This window comes from Phacochoerus africanus, chromosome 6 (genome assembly GCF_016906955.1).
Source record: "Phacochoerus africanus isolate WHEZ1 chromosome 6, ROS_Pafr_v1, whole genome shotgun sequence".
NCBI classification, from domain to species: Eukaryota; Metazoa; Chordata; class Mammalia; order Artiodactyla; family Suidae; genus Phacochoerus; species Phacochoerus africanus.
The window spans coordinates 27,988,385-28,011,218 of NC_062549.1; the positions used below are offsets into that span (position 1 = coordinate 27,988,385).

A 22,834-nucleotide genomic window follows, 5' to 3' on the forward strand; every position below is an offset into this window, starting at 1 on the left:
TCATGGCTCAGTGGTTAATAAATCCAAGTAGGAACCATGAGGTTGCGGGTTCAATCCCTGGCCTTGCTCAGTGGGTTAAGGATCTGGAGTTGCCGTGAGCTGTGGTGTAGGTCAAGGACATGGCTTGGTTCCCGTGTTGCTGTTGCTCTGGCGTAGGCTGGCAGCTACAGCTGCAATTAGACCCCTAGCCTGGGAATCTGCATATGCCTCAGGTGTGGCCCTAGAAAAGACAAAAAAAAAAGGTTAAGAAGACATCTCAATCTATTCTTAGCTTAGAAAAACAAGTCATGTTAAATAATTTTAAGTAAATTCTGTTTTATATTATTTTTCCATCTGAATGGACCAATTACCACCTTAAAAATAATTCTGTTGTGTTAATAATCAATTGTAGTTTCACAGAAACAAGATACTCTAAAAAATTCTCAATGTTAGTAAGATCAAGCACTTGTGAATTTTAATAGGTATAGGTATATCCTGTGCCATATTCGACATTAGTGACACAAAATAATGACCAATTTCAGTCATTAGATATTCATCTATTTCTTCTTCATTTTGAAACTTAGGTCAAGTTAATGCAGATTTTGTCATAAAAGAAGACGTCAGAATTGGACTAAATAATTTTATCCCAAGATGTCCAAAAAATAATCACAAAATAGAGATTACACAAAACTCAAATCCCACTATTAAGAGGGACTGTCTAAAAATACATCCTCTCATAATCATTTGTAAACAGTACTCCAATTCTATGCTAATAGGTGTTACTGATAATATGATATCAAGACAACAGAAAGGCAGGTGTTGGAGTACCTGTACTTGGGACAATTCCTCTGAGAAGTGGAGTATCTTCCAAGGCATATGTAAATGACAGAGGTGGATAAGCAACGGTGTTAACAGAGATCTTCACGCTGGCCCTTCCAGCTGTCCCTGCTGGGGTGAGGCAGTAGACTTCACTGGAACTGATGGAAATGATTTGACAAGGTTTGTCCCCAACAGTGACTGTGGTATTGCCTGGATAGAAGCCATTTCCTGTGATCATCAAAGTGGTTCCACCACCAATGCTTCCAGAAGTTGGTGTGACAGATGCTACTGCGGGGCTGCTGACAGTAAGGTTTCCCAGAGCCAAGCCTTTTGTTCCCACCACAACCCTAAGAGAATGAGGTCCAGCCGGAAGAGAAGTCACAAGTACAGTGATGTTATTTTCATGAACATCAATTGCTCTGAACTGTTGGTTTCCAATGAAAACAGCAATGTCCTCTAAGACAGTGCCAAAACCTTCTCCTTCAATAAGAACTTTTACAGATTCTTTGATGGAGTTTGGGGTGATTCTTGTTATAAAAGCAGTGATGCTTTCTACATATGAAAAGCTGCAGTTCCCCTGACACCGGGCAGGCACTCCATGGATCAGAAGCTCTATTTCCACAAGCTGTTGGGGAGCAGGAGATGTTTCACATTCAATGGCTGTATAATTCACCGACAGAACTTTACATGGAAAATGACCCATAAAGACTTGAGCACCAGCAGAAGAAACGGCAAATCCAGAGCCTTTTATGGTCACTTTTGTCATTCCTGTAGTTGACCCTGCATTTGGTAATACCAAGTCAATGCTGGGCAAAAGTACAAATCGCCTATCAAATTCACTGGACAGTGTGTTGATAGCAGTGCCCAGGTTGTAGACAGTTACTGTGACAAGTTCCCTGATGCCAACATCCATTGAGTTTTGAGGGTCAATATGACACACAATGGAATGGCTACTACTTTCTTCTACAACACAAGGATAGCTACCAATTGTAACCTGAAAGTAAAATGAATATGAAAACAAGTCAGTACATTACTCTTGTATGAACATAAATTTTGTGTTAGCAACAACTAAATTTTAAAGATGGATCATGTGCAACTTTTTATTCATTAAATTAATTTGGGGAGGCTGATTTAGCCATATCTTGGATTAATCTTAAAACAAACATGAATGTTCATAGCTACATTATTCATAACAGCCAAAAAAGGTGAAGACAACCCAAATGTCCACAAACTAATGAATGGATAAATAAATTGTATACCCCATACAATGGACTATCATTCGGACATAAAAAATGAAATGTTCCTATGTGGTAATCATGGAAGAACCTTGAAAACATTATGCTCAGTGAATAAAGCTGGTTACAAATGACCACACACTACATGAGTCTATTTATAAGAATATCCACAATAGTCAAATCCACAGAGACAGAAAGATTAGTGGTTGTTCAGGCCTGGGAGACATGGAAGGGTTGGGGCAATGTCAAAGGGTTATGGGGTTCCTTTTTGGGATAATAAAAATATTCTAAAATTAATTGTCGTGATGGATGCCCAACACTCTGACTATGCAAAAGCTTTTGAATTGTGCACATTAAATGGGTAAACTGTATGGTGTGTGAATTACATCATAATAAATTTCTAATGTTAGAAATTACAGTATGAGGTTATGGGTGAAACATCTTCCGTTTATTGAGTATACATAAGTAAATAGGAGATATTTATATTCTCACCTTATTAGCACATGTGAGATTACTGAAGCCACGTCCAACAATTGTTATCAATTCATTTAATGTTCCAGTGGATGGACTAATGTTGCTTACAGTTGGTGAAAAACAACTTGAAAGCTCAAAGAGCAATCTATCTGCATTTTTAACCCTGGCATTGTTCAGGCCACACAGGGGTTCTGTTGCTAGGCAGCCTGCCACAGAGCTTCCCAAGTGCAAATTCACAGGTCCTCCTTTAGACAAAAGAACTGCCTGTAAGTCATGGATAATATTCCAAAACAAGAACTGTTTTCAGGCTGCATTATTCTGTTTTGATGATGGTTCTTATATGCTGGTAAGCCTTTTTTTTTTTTTTTTTTTAAATGACAAGAAGAGCCCAAGGCAGTAAAAAGCTAAGGGCTAGCCAAAGATGATACAGTAAAGAGTGAATATAAAATTAATATATTTTTCAATTTATCTCAGGCCAGATCCCAGGGGAAAAATAAAACAATAACATCATCTCACATTTTAATACATTTTCAGGCACATACAGAGTATCAGAACTTTTTCACATTATACTTCATTGAGGTACACAAGTTCAGGACAACATCAACACAATCCTTATTTTATAGAACAAATTCCAGCCTCAGAGCAGTCCAGACCTACTCAAGGTCATGTGGCTCCTAAGAGGTAGTCAGACCCAGTTAGCTGCCTCCTACTCCAGAAAGACCACATACTCCCTGGGTCACCGAAGTGACACGGTTTCCATCTTTAACCCTCTTACCCTGAGCATATGTAGCTTCAGTGCCACCCACAAACAGGTGCAGGGGAATGTGCCTGGTTTCAGCTGGTAAAACGTTAATGGCTCCTTGGAGAGAAATGGAGTGAGCCTCATCAACATACCCACTGCTATAATAATGGATTCCAGGTGAAGTAAATTGGTAAGAAAATGAACCTGCCATAAAATGAGATGGCACATAATAAATACAAGCAATTAATGCATCCCTAAAAAGAAATTTGAAATGATCATTCAAATGCACAGGCAGATGACAAGTTCCTTATTTCTCACATGTGTGACATTTCAATAGGAAGTGGTAAGGAAATGACTATAAAATGACTATAAAATGGCTATAAAAGGGCTGTCTTTGGATAATGAAATTACACTCCAAGAAGACAAGATCTAGAATTATTTTTTCTAGAAAAATGGACTTAAGTCTGGCATAACTCACTGAATCTTAAAGAAAAACCCTGCAATGAAAAATAAACAATATCTCGTGTTCATGAGTAAAAATTCAAACTGCTAGATGTGTAAAACAAGACAGGTAGTCTAAAAGGCGTGCTTTACACTAAGTTGTCCCAGGAGAAATACTGATTTTTAAAGCTGACTCCAATCAACAAAAGTTTATTACTTGCTGCCAAATTGGTATGATGAAAACGTATCATTCTATTTTTCTTTGTATTTTGTTTTGATATATTTTTCAGTTGGATAATTATTCCAGAATGAATAAAGATATTTCTGATAACAGAACTCATCTGAAGTATAACATACCTTGCTGATATTCATTCAGAATATTTAAAAAGTGTCTAATATGTTTAGTATAGCAATCAAATGTCAACTGAACCATTTTGTGTTCTTGTATATATTGTTTATGCAGAAATATTTCAAATCTAAACAAAATCTCTTTTTATTATACTGGGGAAAAGAAGCATGATGCAAAATGCACAAAGTAGAAACGTACCTGATGCAGATTTTTCTCTTCTGTTTGTAAATCCTCTGCCATCATAAATTACACTTCCAGGACTAGAGACAGAGAAAACTCTATATCCTATTCCCCTAAGAAATGGATCTGCTTGCCAACGCCATGTCACTGTGTCTCCCACAGATACATTTAAGACTGATGGTGACCAGGCATAACCTAATCCATGTACTGGGAGCAAGAATTGAGTCATATTTTTAGAGAAAAAAGGAAAAGGAGTAAAAATACTTAATAATTATCTTTGGAAATATTGCTTATTTACAGTCATTAATGAAAAAAAAACCTTTAAATTACCATTGTAAAACTGTTATCTACCTAATTTAAACATGTAATAAAAATAAACAGAAATAACGGAAAGTAAGATAATAAGAAGCTAGGGAAAAGATAAGCCACACAACTCCAAAACTGCTGACTGGGAGATAATTTGAAAAAAATCAGAGTTAATAAACAAGTTGTTCCACAATATTATATGGAATATTTTTAAAAGCTATGATCAAGTCCTCAAACATAAAAATTTTCTCAGGCATCCAGTCACTCAAAAAATCTATATAATTTCAATTTTAATATTTATATAGAAACCTACAACCAAAACCAAACAATAGTAATCCAGGAGGTTCTGTACTGCAGTAAAACCAAACAGTGATTCCTCAAACTAGAAATTTTAAGTCTAGCCTTTTAGACTCAAATTTACCACTGATTCAGTCTACCTGTGGCCCCCTCTGTCAAGTGAGTAAGTGCTAGACAGGTTATTAACAGATTACACAAAGAAATAACAATACTTATTCTCTGAATACTTGGAAGTGCAGTAAGTAAAAATCAAATTAATTTCAAGATAATGTGCTTCCATTATTTACAATATATAAATGTTGTCTGATACCTGAGTCTTCCCCATTGTTGGTAATCCTGAACACATTCCCTGTTGAATGAAGAATACATTTTACGACATTTTCTGATGATGATATCACATTGCAAGGGAAGGACCCTAGAAAAAATAAAGATGGGAGGGAAGAAAACATTTTCTCAAATATTTTTTGTGAGCTGTAGAGAAGAAGCATAATTAGCAAACAGTTAAGGCCCTGCAAAAGCTCCACGTTACACAGTAGGATCTTTGGTAATTTTTTCTGATAGTAATCATGTTCAAGTACTGATTAGTTTTAGAAATGAGATCTGTCCTTTTTAAAGTGTTCTATACACATTAAATATTCAGTAATTATTTACCAAAATCAAAAGCAGTCATTTAGTTTCTCTTTATCGCCTAACCAAATACACTTAGCCTTTTATGCGTTAAAAAAAAGTAAAAAAAAAGCTTCAATTATTGAGACTATTTGTGTAAGAACTCAGCACCTAGAGCACATCCTTTAAGATGAAAAAAAAAATGATAACAGCTCTCCTGTGAGGATGAAACTCGTACCTAAAATCACGGTGTTCTCAGCTGGTATCGTGCTGAATCCCAAACCCATTATGGTTATTTCAATTCCACCATATAAGGAGCCTCTCTGTGGAAACATGTTGGTCACTTCCAAAACATATTGTATAGAAGCATTTAACTTGTCTCTGGCAAAGAAAAATCAATAGATATTTTAAAAAGTTTTCCATAGGGTCATGTCACTAAACTCTTATTAGGATATGATTCATTTAAGAGGAAGTAATTGAATATTTAATTGGACATTACTTTTTCACATTACTTCCACATTCTAGCTCCCACCACAACTCAAATGAGTCAGATTATCTAACTGATAATCTGATAATTGTCATGAATTTAATTTGGTTGGATCATACACATACAAATAATTGTTTCCCTAAATATGAAAATTAGATTTCTGAAAGTGTCCTGGCAGAATTTTAGATGAAAAATCTTAAAATATTATGGGAAAAATATGATTATAAAAACTGCAGTCACAAGAAATACAGGAAATCCTTAAAAATATTTTCTATCTGGGAGTTCCTGCTGTGGCTCAGTGGGTTACAAACCCAACTATTATCCATGAGGATGTGGATTCGATTCCAGGTCTCGCTTAATGGGTTAAGGATCTGGTGTTGCTATGAGCTGTGGTGTAGGTCACAGATGTTGCATGGATCCCATATTGCTGTGGCTGTGGCTGGCAGCTACAGCTCCAATTTGACCCCTAGCCTGGGAACTTCCATATGTTGCAGGTGCAGCCCTTAAAAGCAAAAAATAAAAATAAAAAATAAAATATTTTATATATTTACTAGAGTAAAACATAAAAAAAGACTACTGGGAGTTCGCTGGTGGCCTAATGGTTAAGGACTTGGCATTGTCACTACAGTGCCTTGGGTCGCTGCCATGCCATAGGTTCAATCCCTGGCCTAGGAACTTCTGCATGTTACAGGAATGGTCAAAAAAAGAAAAAAAAAAAGGAAAAAAATAGTAATGGCAAAATAAATACATTTAATATAGTTAAAGTTTTGTGCAATTAATTTGAATTTATCATGCTATATTTGTTGGAAACTTGTCATGCTCTCCCTTCCCACTATTTTGAAGAGTGAGTTTTAATTTTTTTTTTTTTTGGCTTTGTTATAGACACTAGGAGACCATCAAAATGTACAATGCTTTTCTCATCTGACACATGGAGTTGACTTCCACATTCCAGCTCCCACCACAACTCGAATGAGTCTTTGTGTTAACTTTTATTTATTTATTTACTTATTATTTACTTATTTATTCTTCTTATTACTGCATCTGCAGCATATGGAAGTTCTTGGGTTAGGGGTCAAACTTGAGCTGCAGCTGCCAGCCTATGCCACAGCCACACCAATGTCGGGTCCTCAGTGCACTGAGCAAGGCCAGGGATTGAACCCACATTCTCACAGAGACTATATCAGGTTCTTAACCTGAGCCACAACAGGAACTCCTTAACTTTTATTTAACTTCCTCATCAAAACTGATGTAGTTTTTGAACCACCGCCCAAATGGTTTTGTATGCTGTCAATGGTTTTGTATGTCTGTCCATTATATCATCAAGGCAGAGCACAAGCCAACAGCCCTTCTGGAACCAAAACTCTGCCCTGTGAATCTACAAACACCGTGTGTAGTTCTGGTGATTAGGTTTACTGCTGCTCATGTGCCTTCACCTCCCACAAGATTCTTTTGCAATGATCTCTCCTTCTACTCTGACATTAGTTTAACTTGCCTTTTCTTAATCCCTAAATTCCAGTTTTCTCTTTTTCTGAGTATTCTAAACCAGTTGACAAACAGCTTGGGGGAAGGGATAAATAAACAGCTACCTAAAGGAAAGTTAGAGGAGGATTCTCTCCATCCTTTCCTTCACCTGACAGTTCCTGCCCATTTCTTGGCTCTGTTGTCACCCTAAGAGAGAACTCATCCCAGTCCCACAGGAAAAGTTAGCTCTATTATACGCTCTTGCAGCACGTGGGGCCTCTCATTCATAGCCTCTTTCACATTTATAATCAAGCTATTGATATAATCTTCTGTCTGAAAACCTGCCTCCCCAATAAAATTGTGGGCATCACTAAGGTAGGGGACATGTCTCTCTTATTCTTCACTGTAAATCCAGCACTAAGCAAGTGTCTGGCCTCTAGTAACTGCTTGATGAATATTTCCAGAAGGAATGAAAATTGTGCGACATATACATAAACCTAGTTTTGCAGAGAATCTTACAACATAATCTGAATGGTATTGATCTCAAACTTAGGTATCATCTTGCATTTTTTGGGATACTTTCAGAACTTTTGCAAAAGGAGTTATAAAAGGTGAAGAACGCAAGTGAAATATTATAAAATTAATGACTATTTTTTCCTATCCCAGTACATTAGCACCATGTGGTCCACAACTCTATCAAAGTTTATGGTCTACCATACCTTGTTGATGCAAAACCCCAGTTTCTGACTTCGACACAGATATCATGCTTTCCAGGAGACAACTTGGGCAAAATGCATCTAATATCTGTGAAGTTCCAGTGAAGGACTTGGCAGGATTTTCCTCCAACATATACCTCCATGTTTTGTGTGAGATCATTTCCAAAGTTATAACCCTTAATTGTTAAATTAACTTCTCCTATTATTTTAAAGAAAAAGTTTTACAAAAAAGAGTCAACTTATTATCTAGTGCTAAATTTGAATATTAAGCAAACCAACTCATCTCATTTTATCGGATTTAGGAAATCTTAACACTTTCAGAGGTAAAAGAAAATCAGTGAGAGTTGATAGCTGTCACACGAAGATAAAAATCATATATAATTGGTTAATGGGGAAAAATATGGCAAAGAACTTTAAAAAAATTAATATTTTTGTTCTTATTGCACTAGTTCAAAGTGATATAATAAACAGACCAGTTTATGTTTTAAAAACAAAAACACAACAGGTTTTGCTTTAAGAAACACAATTGCACAAGAAATTGCCGCAGAAGCCTGTCTAGAAATGGTATATATATATATATACACACACATATACACACACATACACACATATATATATGTGTATACACACACACACACACATATATATCTTGAAAGACTAATTTCATTGAAGAATTTCTTACCCAGTATTGTTCGTACTTTTGGATTAAAATCAGTTATAACTGGAGTCTGTAAACAATTATAACTATAGACATTCCTTGCCATAGCTTGGAATCCATTGGTAATAACTGAAATATCAACTGTACCCTCAAATCTCTGAAATAAGAGGAAAAAAATAATTAGAAAACATTAAATGTTGAGATAGAGAAATTCAATGACTAAAGGCAAATAGAATTATTCAAAAGAAACTTCCGAAGATATTTTTTTGAAGTCATGAATCAGCATCAGTTATCAGATATTTAGAAAGATGTGGTGTCAAAGTAGGTTACATGCCTGAGTTTTTTAGATAAAGGCATATCATGTAGATGTTTATGATTTAATTTAAATGCATTTAGAATTGGATTCCTAAGGGCTCTGCAATACAGGTCAGATATTCTAGACAAGTGATTCTCTAATAAAGCATACAATACTAAAAGTTTTGATATTTTTGCTCTTAAAATAGGCTCAACTGTAACTTTTATTCCTCTTCAGGAACAATGACATTATTATATCTTTTGCTGACATAGTTCCAGAATCTAGGACCAAAACCTCAGAAAAATATTCAGTGCTTTCACTGATATAGCACTTATACAATTTCCATTTAGGAAAAACAATTTTTCTAGCATCTTATATTTAGTTATTGCACACTCAGTGTTTCACTGAATGACATAATTTCAACAAGCATTAATTTGCTGGATCCCCAGATTCTCATATCTCCATCGTTCAGTCCAATACATGCTCAAATTCACTTTCCCTACAAACTACCTAATATAATCTACACTTAATCTGCTACATTTTTTAATATTAGTGACTGATTTCATCATCCATTTGCACACAATAAGTAAAACAGAATCTTAGTTTAAATTTAAACACTATTTTTAAAAATAAATAACAATGGTCCTAAAATGAAATACTCTATCGGAAACTTCACATGGTGTGTGTTTTGTCAAGAAACTGAAACTTTAACATAATGAAAATACATATTCCTTAAAAAAAACATAAAATGTATAAATTTTCTTCCCTAGTTTTTTAGACTACTTATTATTCCTGTATTTTTCTTCATCCACTGATTTACCCAGTCAATTTCCAATTATCACCCTTTAAGCTCTAATAGGACATCATCTTTTCCATGAAGCTTTTCCCGAAACTCTCTCCTGCTGTATTTATCTTCACTTCGTATCTATTTCTGTATTTTGAATGGAACACAGTGCTTAACACTGGCTTACATGTCTGTCTTCTTTAATGATGTTAAGTATTGAGAATGTGGAGATAATATTTTGTATTTGGATCTTGGTAGAAAGATGTTGAAGAAATAATTATTAAGGAGCATACATGAAGCTCTGTACTTGCTAGGTCAATAAGACATTTTTTAAACCCTCTACTGAGATGTTCTTTAATTTATCAGATATCAGACTTAGAAAAAAAATAACAAATCAGATGCCTTACTTTTGGTGTTCTGCAGGTTATCTTATTCAAATCCCCTTCAATTATGCTGCAGGTTTCATTTCCAACTAATACCTTTGAATTTTTATTAAAGCCAAATCCAGATATGGTCAGAACAGTACCACCTTCATAAGTAAAAAACAAAACAAAACAATTATCCGATAGATCAAGAACCAGACTTGAGATATACACAATCACCACGCATCCATACCAGGGCCTGAGCCCTGGAATCTGGAACTGTAAAGGGGCGGGGCTAAGAGACTTAGTGAAATAACACAGATTCACAACTAACATTTGCTTTTGAACATTACCAGTAGTAACTGCTATTTTCCATAGTGTCCCCTTCATCCTAAAGAGAAATGCTATTCACACTTACTCAACCAGTGGGAAATGAGAGTGAATTAAGACTCATAAAATTGTAAATTTTAATACCTTTAAGTAAAAGGGAAACTAAGAAAAAAATCCCAACAAAATAAAAATAACATAAAATAAAAACACGGATCATACCAAGATCAAGGCCAAAGCACAAAATCCAAGACTAAGCATGGTTAAACAAATAAACACAAAGGAAATGAAGCAGGGCAGGAAAAATGTGTTATTTTGTTTCTCTCTTTTCTATCAGGCTCCTTTCTCTGATTTGTTCCCAGAACTTTTTCTGGGTCAAGTAGCTCCACTGAGACTGTGGTTACAAATGGAACAGCTGGTAAGCAGAATAATAACTAATAAATCTTATCTTGACATAATTGATGAGCTTGTTATAGAAACATGTAATAATTGATGATATTAATTCAATAACCTAAGATGTAAGTATAAGCAGTCACCCTGACTTGTGCTTCATAAGAAACAAAGAATTAGTCATCCACTGAATCACTGTGCCTTCTAAAGGGGAGTCTCCTTTGCTCAATATGAAGAAGCTCTGGGGTCCTTCCCCTTCACCCTATTCTAGAAACAGTTCAATGAAATGATGGAAATGTGTGCAATTTCCTTTGTTCAGAACAATTAACTATTACCTGCTAGGCTTCCAGAAGCAGGCCAGATGTGTGAGATCTGACTCTGATAAATGAAGCGGAATTCCTCCTCTACATTCCATGCTAGTCCAACATCAGCTATGGATACAGCAACTGGGAAATGTCCAGCACTTCCATGAAGAATCTGGCACTTGACCTCATTTTCTTGTGATAAAAGAAGAAAATGGTCAAGGAATGGTTTTGTTAGATAAAATTACTGAAACTTGATATTCACAAATGTAAACAATGGCCTTCATTTTTATACTCAAAGGAATATATCTAAGGAAAACTGCTCATGTATTAATGGGACGAAAATTTTTACAAACTACGTGATGTTATGGATCAGACACTCCTAGAAAAGAGTAAGATAAGATAATAATGAAATCAGAGTAAACAATTTGCTCCTGTTACTAGCACGGTAAAAAATTACTATGACAACAATTTTAAAATCTTAATCTATAAGATCATTTTTATCAATAATTCTAACTATTTTGGTCCAATATATTATGCCTCACACTGGGTAAAATATTAGGTTTCATCAAGGAAAGTGATCAAATCTAAGTGAAAAACATATTCTTCACTTCATTTAGAAAAGCACGTGTGCACTTACAACATAGGTGAAATACTGACTGTTAGATCTCAATAATACGTAGAAGATCTAAATAATAAACAATGTAAATTACATGGAAAATGAATTTATTTATGCAATTCCAACTTATTAAAATTAAGGAAAATATCTAGGATTGTGAAAGATAATTTCTGGAGAAATAAATAATTATGGTCCTTACTTTTTCATAAGTAGAAAATATGAAAGATATTTAAATTCTACTTTAATGGATAGAGGCACTATTGGACTAAATATCCCAGAAAGTGACTATGTCCTCTTGCTGCGACTAATGCAACATTTTCAAAGCATGGGACCAAGGAATACCAGAGCAGCAATAATGTATTTTTATGTTCCAAAGACACACCAAAGAAGGATTTCATGTAATCACTTTACCAAGTGAAAAAGAAGAACAAAAATCAACTGTTATGGGATAAAGACACTGCACAACAGTGAAAGAATTAGTCTGTGGTCGTAACTAAAGATTTAAAAGATAAGACATTTATGCAGAGCAGCTTGCCAATTTCATGACTCCAAAGATAATTCGTAGGATAATCATTATGGTAACACTGCTCTTTGATTCTACTTTCTCTTAAAGAAAAACAATTAGGCTCAAAAATAATCATTTTAAAAGAACCTACCATTCACGGAAAGAAGAGAGCAACCTACTGGTCCAACTGAGACTGACACAGCTGAACTAGGAGAAAATCCAGAACCTGATATGGTTAGAACTGTGCCTTCTTCATAGGACCCTGAAAATGATAAATTTAAACAACAACATTAAAATGACAAAACACAGAATCCGTTGTTATAAAATTAGACATTTATCAGAGAAAAATAAGTCTATCTTCTAAAAGATGTGAACATAAAAACCAACAAGCAAGCCAAGAAGAAAAAAAGATATTTATATAGCAATGGTACTTTTTTCCCATTGAATTACTATATGTTCCTTCATGTTTTGAATCTGTGTTGATAGAGATTAATGGAAAGATTATCTGACTAATAAAGTATGGAATGAAGTAAAGAAAGAAAACATGACAAATAAACTAAACATAACATCGCTATACAGTAACTTAGACTATGACGGAACTGTCATCACAAACTTATGAGAAAAGGATAAATTGTTCAATAAGTGTGGCCACTTTGCATTTGAAACAGAATAAGATTACTTATCTGATACTTTAACCAACCTAAAGTGCTTAGATTAGTCCAGATTTATACATACTGGCTCAGCATCTTATACTGAATATTCTCCATTCACCCTTAAAGGTATTCAGATTTAATCAATAGATGACACAGTCACCTTACTTACATAACTTCACACATAACATAGATTCTACATGGATTTAAAGGGCAAAGAATGAAAAACAATTTCCAAATTTTAGAAGAAAATATAATCAAATATCATAATAACTTTAATGTAAAGATAGACTTCCTAAATAAGATGTAGAAAGCCATGGTTAACCACAAAGGAAAAGATACATTACATTAAAATAAATCAGTGATTTAAACATTTGCGTGAGTTAGACACTAAAACAAATCATAAGCAATATACTGGGAGAAGACGAGTGCAAAAGACTGGCAAACATAATATACAATATACAGCACAAGTCAATAGAAAAGAGACAATCTGATAAATGCATAAATGATGTTAACGATCAATATGCAGAAAAAGAAACAATTTAAATGTCCAAGAAACATACGAGAAGATGTTCCTGTGCATTACTAATCAGGGAAGAGACAGCATGAAAGCAATGATGAGATAACTTCTTTCACTCATCAGATTGACCAAAATTAGGAAGCTCACAATATCAAGGACTGGTGAAGATACAGGATATTCGGTGCTCCCATACTAGCTGGAGGTACAGCTACTTTGGGGAGCAATTTGGTCATCTAATAAACCACCTCACATTTTTCCCAGCTACTAATTAGCAATTCCACATCTGGGTATAAGCTCTGAAGAAGCTCTAGCATGTATGCAATAGGAGATTTGTACAAGAAAGCTCACTACAATCATGCATTAAAGCAAAAAACTTGTGAACAATCTAAATGTCCATCAACAGAGGAACAAATAAAGTATTCATCCATGAACCATTTTAAAATGATGAATCAGATGTACATAAAACCATGTAAATATTTCTCAAAATGAATGCTGAATGTCAAAATTAAGAAGCAAATGATATTTACAATGTAATATCTCATTTGTAAACTTAAAAACCGACAAAATTACCATATGTTTGGGTTATATACAAAACGTACTAAAATGGCATGGAAAAATACACACAAAATTAATTACTGTGATTGCCTCTGGGGAAGCTGGTAGGGGACTAGCACTGAGCATGGTGCTTAGAAAGAACCATAGCTGTTTCTATAATATTTTCTTTTTGAAACTGATTATTGGAAGCAAATATAATAAAGTGTTAACAAAGTGTTAATAGCTGTTAAATTTTCTGCAAGGAGAATATGTGTATTTTATTGTTTTATTTATACTTATCTTTTCATTACTTTCACACTTATCAAAATGTGGCAAAAAGGTGATTCAGGTTTTTAATTATTTTGAGTAAGAAATGTTTTTTCACAGGTGCATATACAAGTGCAAATCCATTACAAACTACAATAATGGATTCAAAAATAAGAATACTAAAGGGCTAGAACCAAATTGAAGTTCATCAAATCCTTATTCTTGAGGGTTTTGAAGGTTTTACAGTAATGATACTAATTTGGAGAAAACATGAATTATCCCAAAGTTAGTATCATTACTGTTAAAAAGTCTGAATAACATATTCTTTCAACTGCAAAGATGTGCTACTTTAAAGATTTCAATATTTTCTGATATATAATTACCAGGTGTATTTTATTCCTAGCCACCAAGACTAAATATGTGATTATAGTATCTGAGATTATCATTCTGACTGGAAAAAAAGCTATCCCTTAGAATCCTTAGTCATGCTGTTTATTTCAATTGTTGGGAGTTCAGACATAAAGTGTAATCATGTTTTTTAGAGCAATCACATACTATGAAGATACTTTATGATGTGTTTCCCCACCACTCTCCCACTGAATTCTTGGCAATAACTATTCTATCTATTATTCTCAGTCTAGGGCCTAATTATTTTCTTTTACTAAACAGCATTTTTGTTACTAGACTTTTATTACTATATCTCCTAGAAGAAGTAGTCTCACTTCTTGATAATGAAAAGAATAATGATGAAAGAATCCCATTAATACCCTAGCTGGTTTAACAAAAACGCCTCGATATCAGAAATTTTAGAGATTGAGTCTAACTTGCTGAGACTGGAGAAGTAAAAGACTAGTGAGTCCAACGTTAACAGTGACTTTTTTCCCAAAAGATAATTAATGATCTTTCATACCTTTCTGGTCTGAAAGATTTTTCACTATGTAGAACTGATTGCCTTAATTGGTGCCTTAGAATATTTAAAAAAAAACATTATCAGAGTTTACATTTTTGCTAATTGTCTTCTAAGCTATAGTCCAAGCTAAGCAAGATATTACCTTGGGATGGACTTATGGTCCAGACTTGAGGAGTAGCTGAAGAATCCCATGTAAATCCACAGTCACCTGAACATTTAGCTGGAATTCCATTGACATAGACCTCAACCTTCAGGTAAAGAAACACAGACATAACAGGGATAGCGTGGTTAAGTAGAATATGCAGAGGATTTAGAAAAAGTAATGGAATTTTCCTTCTTTGCTGGTTTGTTGGTTTTCAAAAATTAGTCTATTCAGTTTATAATTTTTCAGTTTTGACACTTTACTCATTCATTCAGGGAGTATGTCCATCATAGATCAGACAAGGTTGTAAATGTACCAAGCACATTTACAAAACAGATGACATCTCTGCTATCACCCAACTTATATTCAAGTGGAGGTAGGAAAGAATTGCATGACTTTAAACTTACAAAAAAAGGTAAAAGCATACTCCACCCTGGGGTGATTAGTGCTATGAAGAAAAATAAAGGTTGCTCTCAGGAGAGTCACCTAAACTCTATACACTTTGTTTCTTATCAGTAAGTGGTAGCATTAATAATTACTTTATAGAGTTACTATAAAGATTAAATGAAAGAATATATTTTCAAATACTAAGAGTACAGCTTAAAACCCATTCTTTTATTATAAGGAAATTTACCCCAAAGTCATAAAATATTATTGAGTTGATCATCTGTTAAATAGTAACATGAAAATAAAGATGTCATCTCTTCTGTTTTACCAGGTCTTTAATGCATTACCAACTAGCCACACATTTAAAATTACATTAAACATCATGAGGAAACTTTAAAAAATACCTGTGGCTGCTCACTGGGTGTACGAAGTAGGTCTCCAAGGATGCGCTGCCTGAATAAGCCACCTTCCTTTATCATTTTAACTGCCATATTAGCCTTTTCTCCAAAAATATTGGAATCATTGATCTATTTTTTAGACAAGATTATTTTACTAGAAAAGCTATGATAAACATGAACACACCAGTTTTTCTAAAGTTAAGCATGGCTGAAAGAATCCAAAGAATGAAAAAAAATTCAAAATCATTTTAGTCACATTTTTGAAAAAGAAGCCTTTTCAAAAATGATCAATAGCAGAGGTCCCATCGTGGCTCAGTGGAAACAAATCTGACCAGCATCCACGAGGATGCAGGTTCAATCCCTGGCCTTGTACAGTGGGTTAAGGATCCGGCGTTGCCATGAGCTGTGGTGTATGTCGCAGACACAGCTTGGATCTGATGTTGCTGTGGCTGTGGTGCAGGCTTCGATTTGACCCCTAGCCTGGGAACATCCATATGTCATGGGTGTGGCCCTAAAAAGCAAAAAAAAAAAAAAAAAAAGATCAATATCTACCCAAGAAAATGATAATATCATTGCATTATCATATATTATATCATTTACAACTTAAAATGACTAAAATGAACTTGAATATTTGGACTAAAATAGGTCTAAGGAATATGAATTTACTTAATTTCCTCAAAATATTCTATACTCTTTCTGAATATGACCGTTTTGATAAATGATGGTTAAGTAACTAAAAAATGCAGTCCTCTTTCCACCTTATTGTCAACCTTTCCCACTTTAGCATTTTTGGCCTCTTAATACCCTTGATTTTTCATCCACTTATGGAATTATATTTTCTGTCAATGGTAAAAATGAAACCAAATTCAGGTGAATATGTATAATTTAGTCATTCCAAAACTGTGCTGCCAATATGGTAGTCTTCTGATGCATATGGGGCTAGCAAAGAGATAGCAAAGAGCCTTTGTGCTAGGCCAAGAGGGCCAAGGGGACAAGGAGCAGAAGAAATGATGAATAAGCAGAGGAGACTGCTCGGGAAAGAGTGAAGAGAGTAGAAGTGCAGACACCAGCAGAGGTACCAAGAGGGAGATCAGTCCTGAGAGCTGTCTCAGTTGCAGAATCTTCTAATTCTGGTTTCAGTTCATGTGTTTTCTTAAAATAACCCCCACATCTTTATGACAGTCTACGTATGGCTATTTACATTCAATGTTTACATACCTTTTTTTGGTCTCCTCTCCCCCCAACACCTCTTTTTTTTCTTCAACGTGATTTTTATAAATAGAGTTCTATATTTTTTCCTCCTTATTTCAAGGACATCTTTCCAGGGGGTCTATATATGGCTGCATAATATTCATGCTAAGTTTGTGTCATTTTAACAACCATTTTTCTATTTATATGGATTTAGGTTTCTAGGTTTTTTACTATTACAAATAACGCTCCAGGGACTACCTCTGTGCCTGTCTCACTCTCTATTTGTATTATTATTTCAGTAGAATAGAATTACAGAGCTGAAATTGCTGTATCATAAGGTATCTATATTTAGATAGGACAAAATTATCCTCCCAAAATGTCGCAATTTACTCTCTCACCAACAGTGCACCTTACATTCTCATCATCACTAGAAAGCATCATCTTTTTGATTTTTAACATCTGAGCCCCCAGTCTTTTCTAGACCTTTCTCCTTCACATATTCTGAGCTTAACTCCTGTCGCTTGTCTCCATCCACATTCTAAGAAGAAGTAATTAGATGAGAACTTAAGGTGTAACTCTGTTAGGAACTTGAAAAGGTAATCTTTGAAACCAGAGCAGTATCCAAGGTCCCAGAATACAGCTGCAGTGCACAGTGGTAGAATTACAGACAGAGAGGCTGGTTCTGCTTGGCTCTCCATAATGTGTACCAGATTTAGTCCTGAGACTAGCTCTGCCTGTGCACCTCCTGTGCCTAGTTTTTGTACTTTCTCCACAGGGGATCAGAAATAAAGCATCAATAGCAATTCTCCATGAAAGAGAACACCTGGTCCACTTAATTTAGAACAGTCTTCTTCAACTCAAATTCCTTGTTCTAATGTTTAGTCTATAGTTTGCAATTTTTAAAATACAGTCTCAGGAGTTCTCTCTGTGGCTCAGCAGAAACAAATCTGACCAATATCCATGAGAATGCATGTTCGATCCCTGGCCTCGCTCAGTGTGTTAAGGATCCGGTGTTGCCATGAGCTGTGGTGCAGGTTGCAGATGCTGCTCAGATCTGGCATTGTTGTGGCTGTGGCTCAGGCCAGGGGCTACAGCTCCAATTTGACCCCTAACCTGGGAAAGGCATATATGCCGTGGGTACAGCCGGGATGCAAGTAAGCAAGGAACACACAGAAGAACACAGAAACCAGGCTACAGGAGAGAACCTGCAGGAGAGTCTGCTTCCCACATGCACTTCTCCACTTGATGTTCCAGGAGTATCCAGCACAGGTTCCCTCTCGTGTTACTGAGACTTGTCCCATTTCTTCTAGACTCTGGAGAGCAAACTGCAATTCTGCAGCGGACACAGCAGCAGGGATGCCTGTGCTCACAGAGGGATGGCAAACAGCAGGAGTCAAAAATGCACAAACCAGTGGTCACCCTTAAGATACATGACATGTATTTTATCACCTGTATACCAACTGTCCTCCTTCAATACGGAAAAAATTAAATTTGCATACTATTACACAACAAATTTATATACTTCTTAGAAACAAAAAATACAAGAGTAATGTATCTCAGACATTGAGCCATGGCTCAAGCACTTTTCAAAAAAATATCGATTAACTTTAAAGATAACCCGTAAGTCATGGACATAAGAGAAACAAACTTTTGGGAATTTAACTTGGTATATTGGGTGAGGTGGTAAAGAAAATGTGAAATGTCATTTGTTCCAGATAATTTAGCTTTGTGTTACTCTCAAAAATCCCAATTCTATAAATTACATAAAGAAATAATATTAAAAAGAAATACATCAAAGGTTTATTATGATTTTCTAGATGAGTACAATCCAATTGATACGTATACCAAAGTGAGGAAATTTTCTCATATACCTTTGAGAATATGTCTGTAAGCCTGAATGTCAAAGCTTCCACTTAGAGGTGGAGACGCTGCTTGAATTCTTTGAATACGAATCTTTGACTCCCCTGGCCAATTATTTCCTCTGTAAACAGACTCATTCTCTGTCGACTCTGGGATTATCTAATTTCCAAAATAAATATTGATAAAATGATGAAACATAACAATGGCTAACATGATTTCTATTTCACCAGGGTACAATCCCGTGACATGACATAAATGAGCCTCAGGTATTCAGGACCCTTTAGAACATTAAGGAGAGTCACATAAATCAGCACAGGCCATACCTAGATAGCTGTGATAATGAGGCCCAAGTCAACTCAGTCATCTGCACAGCAATCAGCTGGAACCACAGTAATACCTCATTAATTCAGGGTGTACCCTCCATCACTCAAGGAACAAATATTTATGGAGCAGGCATTCTGTTCAAGGTACGGTGTTAATCACAGTGGGGAGGCAAAGAAACATGAGATCCGGTCTTGGCTGCCAAAAACCTAAAAACCCTTTTGGAGGAATAATGTATGGAGGCTTCAAAACTTAACTACTACTATAAGGAAGTATATGATCAGTACATTGACTGCTCCAGACCCAGGAAATACCTGTCTAATGGCAATCAACTGACAAAAGCAACACAAGTAATAAAAATTCATAGACTGTAACTCTAATAGTGAAAATGATATTCTCCTGTTTCTTATCCCTGTTAATCCCATGGGATTTAAAATTTTAAGCCCTATTGCCCACGTAAATGAGTAAATGTAAGTGCCAAAAGACTTATGCAAGAATGTTTAGAGCAGCTTTATTTATAATAACACTTGACTGGAAATAGTGCAAAAGCCTGTCAATAGAATGGATAAATTGTTGTATACTAATACCAGGGAATAATGTGTAGCTATGGAAAAGAATGAACTAGAGCTATATGCAACAATATGAATCTCATGATATCAAATTAAAAAAGCTAGATGCGAAAGGATATTGTATTGTTCATTGATATGAAGATTAAGAATAAGCAAAATTAATGATAACAGAAGTCAAAACAGTCGTTATCTGGGGTGTGGGTGAGTAATCTAATGACAAGGTAAAAGCACAAAGAAGGCTTTTGGGGGGCTAATGAGTTTCTCTTGACTTGGGTAGTAACTATGTGAGTGCATTTACTTTAAAAATTCATGGAAAAAATAAAAATTATACAAAAAGACAAAAATTCACAGAGTTCAGCAAGGGTGTGGAATACAAGACGAGCACACAAAAACCAATCACATTTTTATAAACAGAAAACAAGCATGCATAAACTGAAATTAACAAAAGATCCCATTACAATGGCTTCAAAGAAAATTAAATACTTATACAGAAAACTAATAAAACATGTACTGCATCTGACCTGAAATCAAAAAATGCTGGTGAATGTAATTCAATAAGATCTAAGTATGTTGGAAAAAAAAAAGCAAAGAAGATCTAAATAAGTGGAGAGACAAACTGTGTTCACAGACTGGAAGAGTCAACATGATAAAAGTGTCAATTCTCTCCAAAATAATCTATAGATTTAATGCAATTCTCTTCAAAAATACTGGTAAGATTTTGGTAGACATAAACAAGCTTATTTCAAAATTTATATGGAAAAGACACAGGACCTAGCATAGCTAAAACAACTTTTCACAAGAAATTAGAGGAATCACTCTACCCAATGTTAAGACTTACTACATGGCTACAGGGATCAAGACGGTGTGGTACTGGTGGAAGGATCACCACATAGAGCAATGAGACAGAACAGAGAATCCTGAAATATATCCACAAAAACATGCCCAACTGATTTTTGATAAAGATACAAGAGTAGTTCAATGGAAGAAGGACAGCTTTTTCTTTCTTTCTTTTTTTTTTCAAATGGTAAAAATTTGGAATGTTATTTGACATCTCTCAATTTCTATCTATCCATCTATCCATCCATCCATCCATCCATCCATCCATCCATCCATCCATCCATCCATCCATCCATCTATCTATCTATCTATCTATCTATCTATCTATCTATCTATCTATCTATCTATCTATCTATCTTCTTAGGGCTGCACCCATGGCATATGGAGGTTCCCATGCTAGGGGTCAAATCAGAGTTGCAGCTGCCAGCCTACACCACAGCCACAGCAATGCAGGATCCGAGCCACGTCTTCCATCTACATCACACCTCACAGCAACACCAGATCCTTAACCCACTGAGCGAGGCCAGGGATTGAACCTGCATCCTTATGGATGCTAGTCAGATTCGTTTCCCCTGAGCCACGATGAGAACTCCAAGGACAGCTTTTTCAATAAATGATGCTGGAGCAATTGTAAGGATAGGCAAACAAATGAATCTGGACCTAAAATTTCATTTCTCATACAAAAGCCAACTCAGAATGAATCACGGCCTTAAATGTAAAATATACAGCTATAAAACTATCAGTAAAAGAAAAAAACCCTCAAGATTTAGGGCTAAGAGTAGAGTTCTTAGACTTGAAACCAAAAGCACCATTCATAAAAGGCATAGCTAGATCAGGAGTGCCCGTCGTGGTGCAGTGGAAATAAATCAGACTAGGAACCAAGAGGTTTCAGGTTTGATCCCTGGCCATGCTCAGTGGATTAAAGATCCGGGCAGACGCAGCTCAGATTCTGCTTTGCAGAGAGCTGTGGTGTAGGCCGGCAGCTGTAGCTCTGATTAGACCCCTAGCCTGGGAATAACCATATGCTGCAGGTGTGGCCCTAAAAAGAAAAAAAAAAAAGTTAGAGTTTTTTTCATTTTTGTTTTTGGTTTTTTGTTTTGTTTTGTTTTCTAGGGCCACTCCCATGGCATATGGAGGTTCCCAGGCTAGGGGTCTAATGGGAGCTGTAGCCACCGGCCTGCGCCAGGGCCACAGCAATGCTGGATCAGAGCCACGTGTGCACCCTATACCACAGCTCACGGCAATGCCAGATCCTTAACCCACTGAGCAAGGGCAGGGACCGAACCTGCAACCTCATGGTTCCTAGTCAGATTTGTTAACCACTGCGCCACGATGGGAGCTCCAAGTTACAGTTTTTAAGACAATTCCTTGATCTGGATATTTAACATATGTGCACATACACTATTACATTTTGTTATAGGGCTAAAAGACTGAAAAACATTTACTAGATATTTGTCTTTATACTAAGACTAAAACACTGGTCCTGAATAAGGAAAAGCAATTTTTGTGGAACACATAGTTTTTCAGTCTTTTAAATCATCTCAGTCTTTTAAAACTGTTAGCACAAAGTTCTCTGTGAGACTCAAATTATAACATTCAATTATAGTTTAACCTTTAATACTGGACTTACTATACTTGATTTTGGTTTGCTGTAGGCAATTACATTAACTCATTGTATATTTCTGTAGCAAATTAAATGTAAAAATACTTATAATTGTTAATATTTAATATAGAACTTATACTCAAGCAGTACAAATATTATTCAGATCCTTTTGCAATTGTGGAAAACCACTTTTTTCTTCTTGTGTAATTTTTGATACAAGAAAAAAATGGTGTTTATAACAGAAACTATTTTAAAACATAATGCAGAATCTCAAATTTTCCTTCAATAATCTCTGTTCAAAGATCTTTACT

At 35.3% G+C, this 22,834-nt stretch overlaps 1 protein-coding gene across 1 annotated transcript in view; it reads right to left on the reverse strand.

Annotated features, from left to right (window-relative positions):
• The window catches only part of PKHD1L1 (PKHD1 like 1), a 152,020-nt gene that overhangs the window by 78,332 nt on the left and 50,854 nt on the right, over positions 1 to 22,834 (reverse strand). Inside the window, exons 24-38 of the mRNA XM_047783405.1 lie at positions 19,205 to 19,352; positions 18,539 to 18,693; positions 16,149 to 16,271; positions 15,358 to 15,463; positions 12,486 to 12,596; positions 11,244 to 11,405; positions 10,237 to 10,358; positions 8,775 to 8,907; positions 8,096 to 8,291; positions 5,667 to 5,809; positions 5,133 to 5,237; positions 4,238 to 4,426; positions 3,283 to 3,453; positions 2,526 to 2,752; positions 808 to 1,792 (exon numbers count right to left, since the gene is read on the reverse strand). Of these exons, the coding sequence (XP_047639361.1) occupies positions 808 to 1,792; positions 2,526 to 2,752; positions 3,283 to 3,453; positions 4,238 to 4,426; positions 5,133 to 5,237; positions 5,667 to 5,809; positions 8,096 to 8,291; positions 8,775 to 8,907; positions 10,237 to 10,358; positions 11,244 to 11,405; positions 12,486 to 12,596; positions 15,358 to 15,463; positions 16,149 to 16,271; positions 18,539 to 18,693; positions 19,205 to 19,352 (3,076 nt within the window). The remainder of the gene's footprint in view (positions 1 to 807; positions 1,793 to 2,525; positions 2,753 to 3,282; positions 3,454 to 4,237; positions 4,427 to 5,132; positions 5,238 to 5,666; positions 5,810 to 8,095; positions 8,292 to 8,774; positions 8,908 to 10,236; positions 10,359 to 11,243; positions 11,406 to 12,485; positions 12,597 to 15,357; positions 15,464 to 16,148; positions 16,272 to 18,538; positions 18,694 to 19,204; positions 19,353 to 22,834) is intronic.